Source organism: Myxine glutinosa, chromosome 7 (genome assembly GCF_964187855.1).
Source record: "Myxine glutinosa chromosome 7, kmMyxGlut1.1, whole genome shotgun sequence".
Lineage (NCBI taxonomy): Eukaryota > Metazoa > Chordata > Myxini > Myxiniformes > Myxinidae > Myxine > Myxine glutinosa.
The window spans coordinates 61,527,573-61,543,866 of NC_136267.1; the positions used below are offsets into that span (position 1 = coordinate 61,527,573).

The window sequence follows — 16,294 nt, forward strand, 5'->3', positions numbered from 1 at the left end:
TAACTCCAGTCGGTTTGATAGGAACACGAGTATTCTTATCCTTTTTACAACATAACCATTCGACAGACATAACTATTTCCCCCACATATTGAACACGAAACCTTGGGGCAGAAACGTTTAACGTGACCAAAGGCTCCACAGTGAAAGCACGTTAGTGAGGCTGACGAGGCGTACATTTGATACTCCCGATCGTCGGATTTTACTTTAAATGAAATATTTAACCTGTGTCGTCGCCACGATCGGGAAGTACCATGTAAACTTGGCGACGGAAACTCATAACGTGTTTTATCCTCTCGTCTCAGCTCTTCAGGGGGATCATGGACATTCTCGACACAACTGTTCCATACCGAGAAAGGACTGACATCAGTTTGTCGCTTGATATAAACGGTGGTACATTTGATACGACGATTTTCATCGCTGGAGTATCCATAGGGGACGCTAATATAAAAATACCACTCTCTGTGGTTAAACCTGAACTCACGACGTCATGAACAAAATTTTCTTCAGACACGAAAATAATAACTTTTTGATTCATTTGTGTGGCAGCTCGGACATGTTCGCACCCGGTTATTTTTCCCACTGCGAGTACCACATCCTCAGTGAAGACTCCTTCTGGTGGAACGCACACAAATGCATGCTTCCTCGTTAGACTGTCGAACGCCTCTAACCGAGAGCGTGTATTCGCCATACCAGCGAATTAACACCCCCAACTTGTCCGAACCAGACAAGAAGGTACCAAACTCTTGTGGTGAGGCAGTTGCCCTGAAACAACTTGCCTTTGCCTCTTGGAAGGCAAATCCAACTGAAGGCAATCTCAGTTCCTTCCACCAAGCTCGAAACAGGTGTGTGTCTACCCTCAGGAGTGCCAGGAATCACTATCTCTCCACACTCAAGATTGAACTCTCAAACCTGCCTCCTTCCTCCAAATCCTGGTGGCGTCTGGTCAAATCCATTTCTGGTGTTTGTTCGCCCTCCATCCCCTCCCTTACCTCAAATGGCTACACAGTTGACACCGCACGTGACAAATCCGAATGCCTCAACTCTGTGTTTGCCTCAAAATCTTGTGTCCCAAACCCATCTCTCTCTGTTCCCACCTTTCCCAGTCGAACCCAACTGCTCTTGGACTCTGTGTCCTTCTCTCCTGACAAGGTGGAGAAGTTTTTATCAAACCTCGACTCTGATTCTGCAACTGGACCAGACGGCATCAGCACACGGGTCCTAAAATCCTGCTCTGCCGCTCTATCTCACCGTCTCTCTGTTCTTTTCACCCTCTCTTTTGCTCAAGGCAAAGCATCTGCCAGCATCTTGGAAATCAGCAAACATTACCGCTTTACACAAAAAAGGTGCAAAAACAGATCCTTGCAACTACAGACCAATCAGCCTGCTTTAAATTATCAGCAAAGTAATGGAATCCATCATTGCTTCGGATATCAAATCCTTCCACTTCTCCAATGGCTTGATCTCTGATCATCAATTTGGATTCAGACCAGGTCATTCTACTCTGGACATGTTGCTTCTGCTGTCTCAACAATGGATGGAGGTCCTCAATGCCAAACAGGAAATCAGAGCCGTCTCACTTGACATATCACATGCCTTCGATACGGTCTGGCACCCAGCTCTGCTCACCAAACTCTCCTCCTATGGTATCCATGGAAATCTCCACTCATGGCTTGCGGACTTCCTCTCTGTTCGTAGGCTTACGTGTGGCCCTGAATGGATTTCTCTCATCTCCCCTGCCTGTTCTGGCTGGAGTTCCCCAAGGTAGTGTTCTGGGCCCTGTGTTATTTCTGGTCTTCATCAATGATCTCTCCGACTCTCTGGAAAATCCTCTCTATCTCTTTGCTGATGACTCCACTATCTGCCGCTCCATTCCTCATCCCTCAGATCGGCAGTCTGCAGCCTCCTCACTCTCTGCAGACCTGGACAAAATCACAGACTGGTCAAACAAGTGGAACATGTCTTTCAATCCTGACAAATCTCACACTCTTACAATGTCTCTCTCTGAAAGGACCGACTGGAAAACCCTCCCATCTACTTTCTGAACAATCCTCTCCAAGAGGTTCTGTCGCTCAAGCTTTTGGGTCTCACTATCTGCCATGATCTTTCTTGGGAAAACCACATTTCCAAGCTGGCCTCCAAAGCCAGTCGCCGACTGGGCATCCTCCGTCGTGCGAAGTCTTTACTTGGCACACCTGAGCTCCTCACCACATACAAGGCTTTCATCCGCAGCTCAATGGAATACTGTTCCCCCCTCTGGGCTGGTGCTCCTGCCTCACACCTAGCTCGGCTTCACGCTGCTGAGGCCAAAGCTTTCAGAATCATTGGAATCTCCTGCGATGAAGTTAACTCCGGAGGCCTTTCACTCACTCACCGCAGGCAGGTTGGTGGTCTTTCTGTCTTCTACCGACTCCTCCGGCCTTGCTCCCCCAGCTCTCTCTGTGCTCTGTCCCCCCAATATTCCTTCAAGTTGCACAAGATCTGCCTGCAACCCTCTTATGGTTAAACTGCCAAAATCTAGGCTCTCTGCTCACCTTCACTCTTTCATTCCCCTTTTCTCCCGCCTCTGGAACAAACTCCCCCACTTCCTTCAATCCCACTCCTCCCTCCAGGTCTTTAAAACAGCTGTTCACCACCATCTCTTATCTTCCCCCATCCGAAACCTTGATCTTTTCTACCCCCGCTAATTCACCCCAGAGTCCTTGCAGTGTTCATATATTTTATACCTCTCCCACCTCCCCCCAAGTCCTCCCGATGTCCCTGCTCTCAAATGTTGTGTTTGTGTCCTTCCCCCTCTCTCCCCATCTTGTCTGCCGCTCCCCTTGTTTTTTGTGTCGGTTTGACTTTTTGTGTGATTAATGTTAGCTCTTTCACGAGCCTCGATCTTGTATACAAAAAAAAAACGTAAAACATCGAATTAAAATAAATAACAAACGTGCATTATAAGCACAAAAAGGCTTACAAAGTGTCATCAAAGCCGGTAGGCCACACCCAAAATGGGCCCGCTCTCAACCCTCTCTCTCTCGAAGACAAAGGTGTCAAACGGATGAAAACAAAATGCCAAAGCACACAGGATGGAAAAGGAGAGGGAGGGGGGGGGGGGGGCAGGGGAGGGCAGGAGAGGTGAAAAACACACAGAGGGCTCACCACAAAACAGAGCAGCTGCATACGGCGGCCATGACGCCACACCCAAATTGCAACAGCAGGCAGGGGGCGACAGAGAGAGAGACAGACAGACAGACAGAGAGACAGAGACAAACAGAGACAGACAGAGAGACAGAGACAAACACAGAGAGAGACAGAGACAGAGAGAGACAGAGACAGACAGAGAGAGACAGAGACAAACAGAGAGACAGAGACAGAGACAGACAGAGAGAGACAAAGAGAGACAGAGAAAGAAAGAAAGTCATTTTTCCATGACCATCTCATATATCCTATGTTGAGCTCCCAAAATAGTTCCTGCTTATGTTTCCACCAGCTTGGATTCAAATATCCACGTCGGTATACCTTCAAGGTCACAGTATTTATTTATGCGAATGTGTACTTGTATATAACTGTCATTAATTTTAAAAGGCTTAGGCACTATAGAGCAATAAAAATAAAAAAATGAAAAAAACGAACATTTTTCTTTCAATGTTTTCCCCTAAAGCACTCCCAAGCACTCACTGATGAACCTCTGAAAGTTTGACGAAGATCCGTTCAGCCATCTCTGAGAAACATGGTGACACACACACGGACAGACAGACCAACAGCTCTCTTATATAGTAGATCATTACCGGAGGGAGGCATTAAGTGTTTTAATCTTGATTTCTATGCTGTCCCACTTTTTAGAAAAAAACCCAAAACGTTTGTTTTCATTCTGAGGCAGAATTTCAAGTGCTCCCAATTGGCTAATATTACGAGTTGGCTATACCGGGAACCAAAAGCAATCTCAAATTGCAGCCCTCTAGTTTGAGTCAGTTATAAGTTATAACACAAAGTCACGACGACCAAATGAAATTTTTCACAAAGTCAAGGTGTCCCTATGTTTCAGTGTCAGAATTGCTTGCATCAGGGGACGACACCATGTCGTATGTGTTCGAGGGAAATACAAAAACCCAGATCTCCATGACGACCAACCACACATCAAGTTCACAGACTGAAGAATGAGGGAACTAATTTTTAATGCAATCACTTCCATACAAATACAATAATGCCACATGGTGGGCAAACAATTGCAGACAATAATGCCACATGTTTGCCTGCCACGCTTGTGGCAGGCAAACAGGCAGAACAATGAGAACAGCACTCAGCATTGTCATATCGCATTTCCACCGCCACATAGTTCGCAGCTATAGTGCATTACGCAGACTCATGTCCAAGTACACGACAATAAGTAGCACACTGTAGTGTGCACTGAAATATTTATTGGGGAAGGAGAAACGGTTTATTTTTGCTTGCTAAATGAAACGAAAGTGATGGAAAAGCAGCAACAGCATGAATGGTTGATCAGGAATCTTAAACAGAAATAGACAAGAGGAGGTGTGTGTATCGGGGGGTGAGATGAATTTCGTTTGAATCCATCCATAACTTATTGAGATATCTTGTTCACTAACAGACAGAGAGGGGTGAAAACATAACCTCCATCCACCTTCAGTGGCGGAGGTAACCAGAGCAGGATGCCTTTCGGAGAGGACATTGGTATGACTATTTCATACTTATTGTAGTTTCTTGATATTGGTGTTCAAAGGTAATATCAAGAGAACCTCACATGGTCCAAATATCTATCTGCCTTCACTTTGGTTTTGTGAAAAAGTATGGTTTTAAGTCTTTTTTTTTTTGTCAAGACCAAATCTTTGGTAGTTTGGTTCAGATGTCGCTCACGGTAGCATTTCTTGGTGGTCTCTTTTGAAGTTTATCACCGAGTGCTGGACAGTTTCCAGTTGACATTTAAAGTTGTTTCTTCTTTAGGAGAGGACAACTGCGAAAGAGAGTATTTTAACCCTCGTGGGAAGCAAAGTGCAACTGAAGTTTTGAGCATTAGACCTTCGCTCAGGCAATGGAGCTTGATAAAGGGTGAACATTCAATGTCACACAAACCTCGTTTCATCACTGGCTAAATATATGTTTTTATTATCAAATTTTCCTTGATAAATCTATTGTTTATGTGGGTTTGCCACTGGAGACCAATATAAACCTTCACAAAGACCCTTTTATATACAAGGCCAAGGCTCACGGAAGATGTAAACACTGAACAGATCAGGACGCAACAGAACGAAAGGAATATTGGACAGGGGGAGAAACACCAACAGCAGAGTTGAAGGATGAAATAGACGGAGACTTGGATAAGTAAAAAATTAGAAGGATACTTTTTTTTTATACAAGATCTTCTTCTTGGATCCTCGTGGATTGATTGGACTTGGATCTTCTATCTTTTTCCAGTCTGGTATATAGATTTTTGGATCTATTTCCCCAGAACTTATATTTGCATCAAACAATTCTTAGACGTTGTGCTTGAGATTAGTCGTAAGGAGTTGACCTGCGACCGTTCCAGGTTTTCACCAGCCCATCCCATCCGTTGTAGCCAATAATCCACGAAGAGCCCGCACTTTGCTATGCATACTTCCAACGATCATTCCGCACTGAAAAAATGACGTGCGGATTTCCAAAGAAGGATGAGAATGTCAGGAAGTACAATATCAGACTGTTTGCTCACCATTGTTTTAGATTTGTCCAAATTTGTCAGCCTTGGAATTTTGACAAAAGACATCATGCTTCACATGGGTATAATGTCCCGTCCCCCCCCCCCCGTCCCCCCATCACCAGGTGAAATGTTTGTTTAGTATTCGAAGATTAGCCAGCCATCCCAGACTTTGTTTCTACCCGTAAGCGCGAGGCCACTTGAACAACACCCGGCGTTCGCAAACAGGCGGCCCTGCTTGCCTGGGCACTCACAAGGCCTTTGGAGATGGATGGAACATCTGTTTTGTGGATGTAACTTCTCTTGTCGTTCTTAATCCCCATACTTTATGAAGGAGTGCTTACAAATACAGATTTGAGAAACATCCTTCTAAAACCTGCTCCACTCACTAATGTCTTTGTCCCACATGTGATGTTTGCACATGCTCCACGTTAGGCCTTAGATCAATATAAAACCCCAATTACAGGCTACATTATTTTTCTAACAAAAGTGCGTATGTTTTCTCTGAGCGTCATATTGTTTATTATCTTTTATGCTCCCATAACTTATCGTTTTCTGATGTCATATTTTTCTCAACCCACCTCCCAAAAGATCAGGCCTGCACATTGGGAAGTGTTAAAATCCCTAATCTAAAAGGCCCAATGGTAGAGTTATTCACAGCCTCGGCTGATCTATCAATAGCATCAAACTTTACTGCCTGACACTTCAGTTGTGCCGTCATTGAGCAAAATTGTATGAGTTGAGGAGGTGAAAACAGGCAGAGCCAGAAAAGGAACAGATGTCGGCAGAAAATAACACCGGCTTAAAATAGCAACCTGCCTCCTCCACTCCTCCATTATTCCCTTTCAAAAACCCGGATCGTGGAGCACGAAAATGGTGGTATGTTACCCTAAACAGATCACGTGTCGCCAAAAATAACCACATTTCTGTTAATATAACTGCAGCATCTCAAAATAACAATTCATTACACGACTGGATTACTGCCGACGCATTACTGGATTGAAAGAGCTTAATGTGAGAATAATAATCATGAGAAGAAACAGCATCAAATTACTCCTTTTGTTGTCATAGTGACGTCAGTGATGACATGACCGGATGGCAAACCTGCAAAAAAAAATGATTTTTGGTGAAGGTACTTGTCACCCCTCTTCTCATAAAGATACACACAAGTATGCACACACAAGGAACACTTGTATGTATAAAGGCCTATCTCTTTCAAACATTCCTCATGGCTTCGTCTAGCTTCCCTGGAATCAATCTTGTAGCTCGACACTGAACCCTCTTTATGGCAACTTTACCCCTCCTCAGATGTGGTGAACAAATCAGCACACAATATTCTAGATGAGGCCTCACTAAATTCCTATACAGTGTTGCTTATGTAATTTATAAAATAACCACTTCCTTTGATTTATCATTCAACTATGAATAATAAGATGGTATGGGAGCGGGATGGGAAATAATAAGATGAGGGGGGGGGGGATGGGTGGGGGCGAGAGAGGAGGGGGAGGGGGAGAGAGAGAGAGGGGAGAGAGGAGGTGTGAGGGAGTGAGGAGGGGTTGGGGAGAGGGAGAGAGAGAGAGAGGAGGGTAGGGTAGGGGGGGTGAAGATGGGGGAGACCGAGAAAGGCAGGGTTGGGGGGTAGAGCGACGCCTCACTACACATCCCAATGCACTCTGAGATGGAGTGGTGCAAGGAGAGGGCTGGGAGCGAGAGAAATGGAGAGGAGGGGAGCAAGGGAGGGCGTGAGAGTGAAGAAGAGGGGAGAGTGAGTAAAGAGGAGGGGGGGTGGGAGAGTGAGGAAGTGGGGTAGAATGTGGAAGGGGAGAGAGCAAAGAAGGTGGGGATGGGAGGGATGTGGGGTGGGGGGGGGGGGGTGGGGGAAAGCGTTGCCTCGAAAATTGAGTGGAAAATTTTCAAAGAGTAAATTAATTAAAATATTATTACAATAATTTCCAATTCTCTGTTGAACTCAGAGTCCACTTGTCCCATTAGCCTGGTGTTGGCTTAATGGTTAAGGTGGCTGGCTTAAGATCTTAGGGTCTTGAGTTTGAGCCCCTGTTGTACTGTTGAAATAACTCAACCTGTCATACTTCCCACGCCTCCTCCCCCCAAGCCCTCTCCCTCCCACACATCTCCCTGCTCTCAAATGTTGTGTGCTCTCATGTGTTTGTGTGCTTCCCCTTCTCTCCCCATCTTGTCTTCCGCTCCCTCTTTTTATATATTTTGTTTGTCTGGTTGATTTGTTTGTGAAGTAAATGTCAGCTCTTTCACGAGCCTCGATTCAGTATACAAAAAAAATAAATTGACAATATGAATATCAGCTTACTGGTAATGGGGGGAACTGCATCAGCAGCATAGCTGCGCCTCCAGAAAAAATGATGCAACCAGCAGCCACAGGCTGCATACGAAACGCCAACTCATCCTGTCGCACTACTTATTCTAACCGTCCCATTATGTTAAATTGTTCTTTTAATTTGATATTTAATTTATTTTATCTTCCTAACTCCGGAGATTTCCCCCACGGACAACCAGGTACGGCTGCGGGAGCCTTCACGGCAATCCCGCTGGTTAATTATTTCGTTGCACTTAATGAAGTTCCACTTTGGTTACATTCCTTCATCTTTTCTTCACTGAATCTAATTGTCAGAACAGTGGAAAAAGTTAAGTTTAATGCCTTGGCAATTTCACATTTTCTTGTGCAAATTTGGAGAAGGAGGGTGCCGCTAGGTTTCATGGTTTTGGAGTTATGGAGGAGACACGCACTGACATGCTCACAAACACACACACACTGACATTTATTATTATAGATGAAGCAGAGAAGCACTTGACTTATGTTTAGTACCTGTATTGACAAAGTGTCACATACCCTTACATTGCCACATATACAATGCACATGGAAATGGCCACTCCATCCTGCTATAGGCCTGCAGTTTATGGATACGCATATCGTCCATGCACTATAATGAACATAGTCAGGGTATGTGTACGTTGAGTATGCAGTGCAGTTATTGCTTGTCATGGTTGTCCGTATTATGTAATTGTATAAATGTACAAATTAAAGTTCACTGGTTGAAAAAGTGTTCAGCCCCTTAGGTCAGTACTTGGTGGAAGCACCTTTTGCAGCAATGACTGATATGAGTATAATAATTGGTTTGGTCTATACCAGCTTTACACAGTGAGATTGGGCACTTTCTGCAGAGCATTTCTCTCGTTCTGTGCCAGGAGAATAACTGGTTACATTTTAAGAAAGCTAACGTGTATTTTTTTTGAATACAGCTGGTGGCCAATGCCATGATCTTCTTGTGCACAAACATCGCTGGGGTTTGCACCCACTACCCCACGGAGGTGGCACAACGACAGGCCTTCCATGAAACACGTGACTGCATCAAGGCACGCTTGCGCACGCAGAAGGAGAATCAGCAGCAGGTGTGTCCAGTTTTGCTGAATTTATTTATCATCTTGTATTATTTTGCACTTCCAACTCGTGCACTTAATGTCGATTTTGAAACTCCTTTTGGTGGCACTGGGACCTCAATTTTCATTTACTTCTTCACCCTTCTCTACCGTACGCAATTCTCTCCTTACACCTGCAGTTCCACCAAAGCACAGACCTCTCACCACAGCTGCACCCCTTCTTGATGGATGCCTTAAAATACTATCTCAACGTTATGCGTTGTTGGTTGTTATCTCCATATGCAGGCTTCAGGAGGTGGAACGAAGCCCTCTCAGATCTCAAAGTATCCACCTTCGTTTGTGCATGCGTACATATACAGTGTGTGTGTGTGTGTGTGTGTGTGTGTGTGTGTGTTTGTTTGTGTGCGCGCACGTGCGTGTGTATATGTGCGGTGTTGTTTGTTGGTTGTTATCTCCATATTCGGATTTCAAAAGAGGGAACAGAGCCCTCTCAGGTCTTGCATATGTGTGTGTGTGTGTGTGTGTGTGTGTGTGTGTGTGTGTGTGTGTGTGTGTGCTTGTGTGTGTGTGTGTGTGTGCTTGTGTGTGTGTGTGTGTGTGCGTGCAGATATGTATGTGTACACTTGTGTGTGTTTGTGTGCACATCTGTGTGTGTATGTGTGTTTGTGTGGTGTGTGCATGCAAATACAGACTTGGCATTTAATATGGAATATATTTTTTTCTTGACTTGGGTTTACTTTCTGAACAAAGTATATCAATCTGGTGGGTTCATTTTACCCTTCGGTGATGTCTTTGTTGAAAGAACCATGTCACTGATTGTCTTTCGCAGCTAGAAGTCAATAACAGGATTATATCACAGGTGGCGTGACAAAATATAAGGACAGGTACATTTGACGATTGGCTTCACAATCGGGTATATAAGGGTTGTTGCGTTCTGTATTAGTGGAAAACAACTGCTGCACGTCTACAAAAGTTATTGCCGCTTCCTCTGGAGATGGTCCATCAACTTGACAATGCTGTTTGTCATGGAGTGGTGGCTTTACGAAATTCTGGCATGAAACAGCGTGCTATTGCTCGGCAGTATGGCATCACTCAAGGTCAGGTGTCAAAGATCCTGAAACGAAATGCTCAGAGGGGTGTCCCTACTCCAATACCGAGGCCTGGACGTCCACGCAGAACCACAAGGAGAGATGATCGCCAGCTGCACCGGTTAGTCTGCAATGGCCGTACCAAGTCAGCTAATCGGCTTAGGGCTGAGTGGCAGCAACTGACAAATGTGCCTGTATCCAGAAGGGTAGTCAACCAACGACTGGTTCAAGCAGGCTATCGTGCCAGGCGTCCCCTGAGAAAGCCACGCCTGACCAGACAACACCGCCAGCGCCGATTGCAGTGGGCCAGAGAGCACCGTCAATGGCAGCCAGGACACTGGAATCACGTGACCTTCAGTGATGAGTCTAGATTTCTTGTCTATCGTCAAGATGGCCGCGTCCGAGTGCGCAGACAAGTGCATGAAGCCCACAACGAAGATTGTATAGTGCCAAGAGTCCAAGCTGGAGGTGGTGGGGTGACCATTTGGACTGCTTTTCCTGCAGGGGGCAAAACTGACCTGGTTGTTCTGAATGGAAACCTGAACCAGTTCAAGTACAGGGTCATTCTGGAAGAAACATTGCTTCCATTTGCTCGTGCAGCCTTTCGAGGAAACTTTGTCTTCCAAGATGACAATGCACGGCCTCATCGTGCTCGCATGATCCAACACTTTCTTGCTGACCGTGGTGCAGAGCATATGGAGTGGCCTGCCATGTCCCCGGATATGAATCCGATAGAGAACTTGTGGGCAGAAGTAACGCGTCAAATCGACAACTTGGACCAGCAGCCGACCTCTGTGCGTGAATTGCAGCAGACTATTGTCACTGCATGGCAAGCGATTCCTGTCCAAACCTTGGCAAATCTCGTGAACAGCATGCCTCAACATGTACGTGCTCTCCTGAATGCTCATTGGGGTTACACGAAGTACTGAACTGTAATTTTACTGTCCGTAATCCCAGTCGTAATTTAGCTTTTGTTTTTGTTGAAAAAAAAATTGGCGAATGTGCAAAATAAAGAGATACTTTTGGAAAACGTACAGAATTTTAACACAGTACTGTCCGTGAATTGAGTTCGATATCAGTTTACATCACTTTCAAGGATCAATTTATTTGTTTCGAAATGTCAAATGTGGTTTTTGTTTCTTTTAAAGGTCACATTAACAAAATCTAGAATAATTTCAACATAATTCCAATGAACTTTTGGTTCTAAGTCATCTTGAAAAGTAAGTTCACCCCCACAAAAAAAAAATTCCATATTAAATGCCAAGTCTGTATGTGTGTGTGTGTGTGTGTGTGTGTGTGTGTGTGTGTGTGTGTGTGTGTGTGTGTGTGTGTGTGTGTGTGTGTGTGTGTGTGTGTGTGTGTGAGTGTGTGTGCATGTATGAAAGTTGCTATTGTTGGTTGCAATTTCCACACGTGGGTGGAATTTAAGAGGTGTAACGGAGACCTAAAAGGTCTCAAAGTATTTGTGTGTGTGTGTGTGTGTGTGTGTGTGTGTGTGTGTGTGTGTGTGTGTGTGTGTGTGTGTGTGTGTGTGTGTGTGCATGCGTATGCGTACTCACACATGTTGTTGGTTGGTTGTCATCACCATATGGGTTTCAGAAGGTTCAACGGAGCCCTCCCAGGTCTCAAAATATCCAACCCGTGTGTGTGTGTGTGTGTGTGTGTGTGTGTGTGTGTGTGTGTGTGTGTGTGTGTGTGTGTGTGTCATACAAGTGTGTGCATGTTAGCTCACGAGTTTAGTTATTAAAAGACTTTAAGCCTTCATAATGTGTTTCTTAAAGTCTGTGCATATTCGCTTCACAATGACATGGAGAAGAACTTTGGTGTGTGACTAATGGCATCGTCGTGGTGACTCTGTTCCTATAACAACAGGAGCGGCTGCTGCTATCAGTGCTGCCAAGACATGTTGCCATGGAAATGCAGGCTGACATCAACGCCAAAAAGGAAGATATGATGTTTCACAAAATCTACATCCAGAAGCATGATAATGTCAGGTACGACTACAATGGGTTCTGTTGAGAACCTTTGGATATTCTCAGAGAAATAGTTTCATTTTGCTTTGTTTCATTTTTTCATCTTTGTTTACATGTGTACGCATGTACGGGTACATATATCGACTAGAAAGCAACCAAAAATGAAAGCCCGTCTGCAACAACTTTATACCCAAACTAAATGTGATGAAATCAACAGCGAAAAAAGTGAAGAAAACTAGAACTGCACTCGGTAGGGAGAGCACACCTCCACCAGGCTAAACAGTTTATATTTTGTATCCCACTGATAGGTCAGATCTGAATTCGGACCTGAACCAAAATGTCATCAACTTGTTCTTGTCGCCTAACCAACTCATCCACCAAGTTTAGTCATGACTTGTCTACAACTTTTTGAGATATCGTGCCATACATTGTTTTTGCCCGATCACTCAATGGTGAAGAATCACTTAAAAAAATTAAAAAATTCTCATGTTCGGATCTGGAATCGGATATTCACCAAAATTGAATTGTTTCGTGCTCGTCACACAACCAACCTGCTCCACCAAGTTGTGTCTGAATCTGTCCACAACTTTTTGAGATATTGTGCTATATATAGTTTTTGTCCTATCACTCAATGATGAAATCACCTTAAAAATTCTCAGATCCAGATCTGGGTTCGAATTTTCACCAAAATCGAATCGATTCTTCTTTGTCAGACACCCAACCTGTCTACCAAGTTTCGTTCGAATCCGTCAAAACTTTTTGAGATATCATGCTACATATCGTTTTTTGCCCTATCTCTCAATGATGAAGAATCACTTTAAATAATTCTTCGATCCAGATTCGGATTAAGATCTTCACCAAAATCTAATCATTTCGCCCTTGTCAAAACCCAAACTCTTCACTAAATTTCGTGCGAATCTGTCCACAACTCTTTGAGATATCCTATCCTGCTCAGAAACAGACAAAAAACAAACACGCAGGGGTGAAAAACATAACCTCCATCCACTTTCGGTGGCGGAGGTAAAATAAAAGTTTATTTTATTAATTATTTTTCCTCCATATTCTCTTGATAAAGTTTTGTTGAAAATTTCATCACAGACAAAATTTCAAATGGTAAAAAGTTATGGTCTGGATACAAACAAACACACACACACACACACACACACACACACAAACACACACACTCGTGATCGAAAACCTCCCACCGCTTGTCTTCCTCTGCTCAGGGGGACGGGCTGATAATGCTTAATAACTTTGCATCGGATTTGTCAAATGAGGGAGATGGAAAAGATTGTCATCAAATATTCAGAAAATTTCGAAGTTTTCCGTTATTTATATATTTATTTATTTATCATTTATTTATTATTTTAGTTTTTATTTATTTATTATTTATTATGGCAGACACCTGAACAATTGAAAAGGGTGGATTGAAAACAGAACATCACTGTGCAATCCTATCTGCCATTTTGATTGTTAAATTACTGTTCATCTTTTCATTAGTCAGGTGGATTTTTTGGACCACCACAAAGCCATTTTACTGTCACTGCACACACAGTTTCCCTTGCCCGGCCCTGCAGTTTCCTGGGTAAACAACGAGTTTGTGGTGTTTTGCCAAAAGCACCTGACATGGGATGCAACCTCCCGGTATCGGTTGGTTACTTATTGGTGATCGCTGAACTGATCCGTTTTGGAATCCGGGCTAATTTTGCCCAAACAGTATCCAAATGTAGGCACGAGAAGTTGTTTAGACAACTGCAGACCAGTCTACACAGATGTCCCACGTTTTACAAAATGGCGATGTATGCTCAAAGAAGCTGCAAGAGTCAGCAGCAACGGCACACAAAATATTCTGTTAATCAGCATGCAACTGAGACGTACCTGTCCATCCGTAGGTTCCCTTCATCCAGCAAAAATGTTGAGTGATGGAGACTTCCTGGGATTTGGCTGTTTTATTTATTTATTTATTTAAATGCCAGACTGCTTGAGGTCATCCTAGGGTTGCTGCTCTTCATTTGTATTGATTCTATTAACGAGTGGTTCTGGTGTTCCCCTAAGCAAGCTGAATTGGTGCCATCCAGGCCTTGCAGCTTGGAGAAATCTGATGCATTGGCCTATTGACTAACTTAGTTGCTTTTCTCTTTCTTTATTGCATTTGTAGAGCGGGCCAGCAACTGGTCATCTGCCCTGATAGCATTTAATCAGCACTTGTCAGTATAAACTGATGCCGCATTGCTGAAGTTATCTTTGGCAAATAAGTAAGACCACATTCATGACTTCTCTTTTTTGTGCAATTATTATCAAAGGCTCTTGTGAGGCGGCTCAGGTGGTGACATTGCTCGGTCAGAAGTAACCGCGCTTGCCTTTGAGATGTCTTAGCTGAGTTTGATTCCCATCTGACCATAAACTGTCAGATTCATAGACTGTCGCCATGTCACCCGAGCTTGTTATTGACCAAGAAGGGTACCCCAACGCTACCCCAACAATCTTCATGGAGATGGGATAGAACAGAGCAGAAGTCTCTTGGGGAGCTTGTACATTACGCAATGCAGGACAAGGACGTGAGAAGACATTAGTGTACTTTTACCTGAATCATGGCATTAGTAGGGGATTTGGATCTGGGAGTCTTTTATATTGAGGCCAGTCCTGAAAGGATCACCAAACAGGCAAACCATCCTGAACTATTCCTGGATCCTTCAATTTATTGAGTGTTTCATACAAGACGACAAAGACATTCCTTCCTTCTCATTTGTCTTTCGAATCAAGATCGCTGCTTATTAAATTCTTCCTGACGTTCTTCTTTCTTCATTGTTGAATCAATAATATGCCACACTGTGGTGCATCACTCAGGTCCAGATTTCTGCCTGAGATGTGATATTATTATCCTATCGGACTTATTTACTCAATTAGAAAATTTTCTCACGTTACTTCACATCACCTGGTTTTTATTTTTATTTTTTGTATACAGAATCGATGCTCGTGTAAGAGCAAACACATGGAACATGAAAACATGCACAGACACATAAAACATACAATGAATGGAGCGGGAGACAAGAGGGTGAGAGAGATTGAAGCACACAAGCACAACACCCACAACAGTAGAGAACAGGGACGTCGGTACATCTGTGGAAGGGAGAGGGCTGGGGGAGGAGGGAGGGGTACATGGTATCAAGCAAATGAACACTTCTAGGAATTTCAGGAAAGAAGTTGGGGATTGAAAGCGGCAGATTTGGGGTGTTTTAACGGGGGGGTAGAAAATATCAAAGGTTTTGGATGGGGGAAGATAATAGATGGTGGTGAACAGCTATTTTAAAGACCTGTAGGGAGGAGTGGGATTGAAGAGAGTGAGTTGGATTGAAGAGAGTGAGGGAGTTTGTTCCAAAGGCGAGAGAAAAGAGGAATGAAAGAGTGAAGGTCAGCAGAGAGTCTTGATTTTGGCAGTTTCACCAGAAGAGGGTTGCTGGCAGATGTTGTGCATCCTGCAGGAATATTTGGGGGGCAGAGCACAGACAGAGCAGGGGGAGAAAGGCCGGAGAGGAGTCGGTAGAAGACAGAAAGAACACCAAACTACCTGCGGTGAGAGAGAGAAAGGTCCTCAGAATCGGTTTCATTGCGGGAGATACCAATGATTCTGAATGCATTGGTTTTAACCACGTGAAGCCGAGCTAGGTGTGAGGCAGGAGCACCAGCCCAGAGGGGAGAGCAGCATTCCATTGAGCTGCGGATTAGAGCTTTGTATGTGGTGAGGAGCTCAGAAACGCCCAGAAAAGATTTTGCACGATGGAGGATGCCCAGACGGCGACTGGCTTTGTAGGCCAGCTTGGAAATGTGGTTTTCCCAGGAAAGATCATGGCAGATAGTGAGACCCAAAAAGCTTGAGTGACAGAACTTCTTGGAGAGGATTGTTGACAAAGTAGATGTGAGGGTTGTCCAGACGGTCCTTTCGGAGAGACAAAGTGAGAGTGTGAGATTTGTCAGGATTGAAAGACATGTTCCCCTTGTTTGACCAGTTTGTGATGGTATCCAGGTCTGCAGAGAGTGAAGAGGCTGCTGCCTGTCAATCTGAAGGGTTGAGATATGGAGCGGCAGAGAGTGGAGTCATCAGCAAAGAGACAGAGAGGATTCTCCAGAGAGTTAGAAAGATC

General features: G+C 44.2%; 1 protein-coding gene across 2 annotated transcripts in view; it reads left to right on the top strand.

Annotated features, from left to right (window-relative positions):
* The window catches only part of ADCY5 (adenylate cyclase 5), a 417,663-nt gene that overhangs the window by 249,129 nt on the left and 152,240 nt on the right, over positions 1-16,294 (top strand). For both annotated transcript variants that reach the window (XM_068122451.2, XM_068122452.2), the window contains exons 2-3: positions 8,954-9,103; positions 12,052-12,173. In XM_068122451.2, the coding sequence (XP_067978552.1) occupies positions 8,954-9,103; positions 12,052-12,173 (272 nt within the window). The remainder of the gene's footprint in view (positions 1-8,953; positions 9,104-12,051; positions 12,174-16,294) is intronic.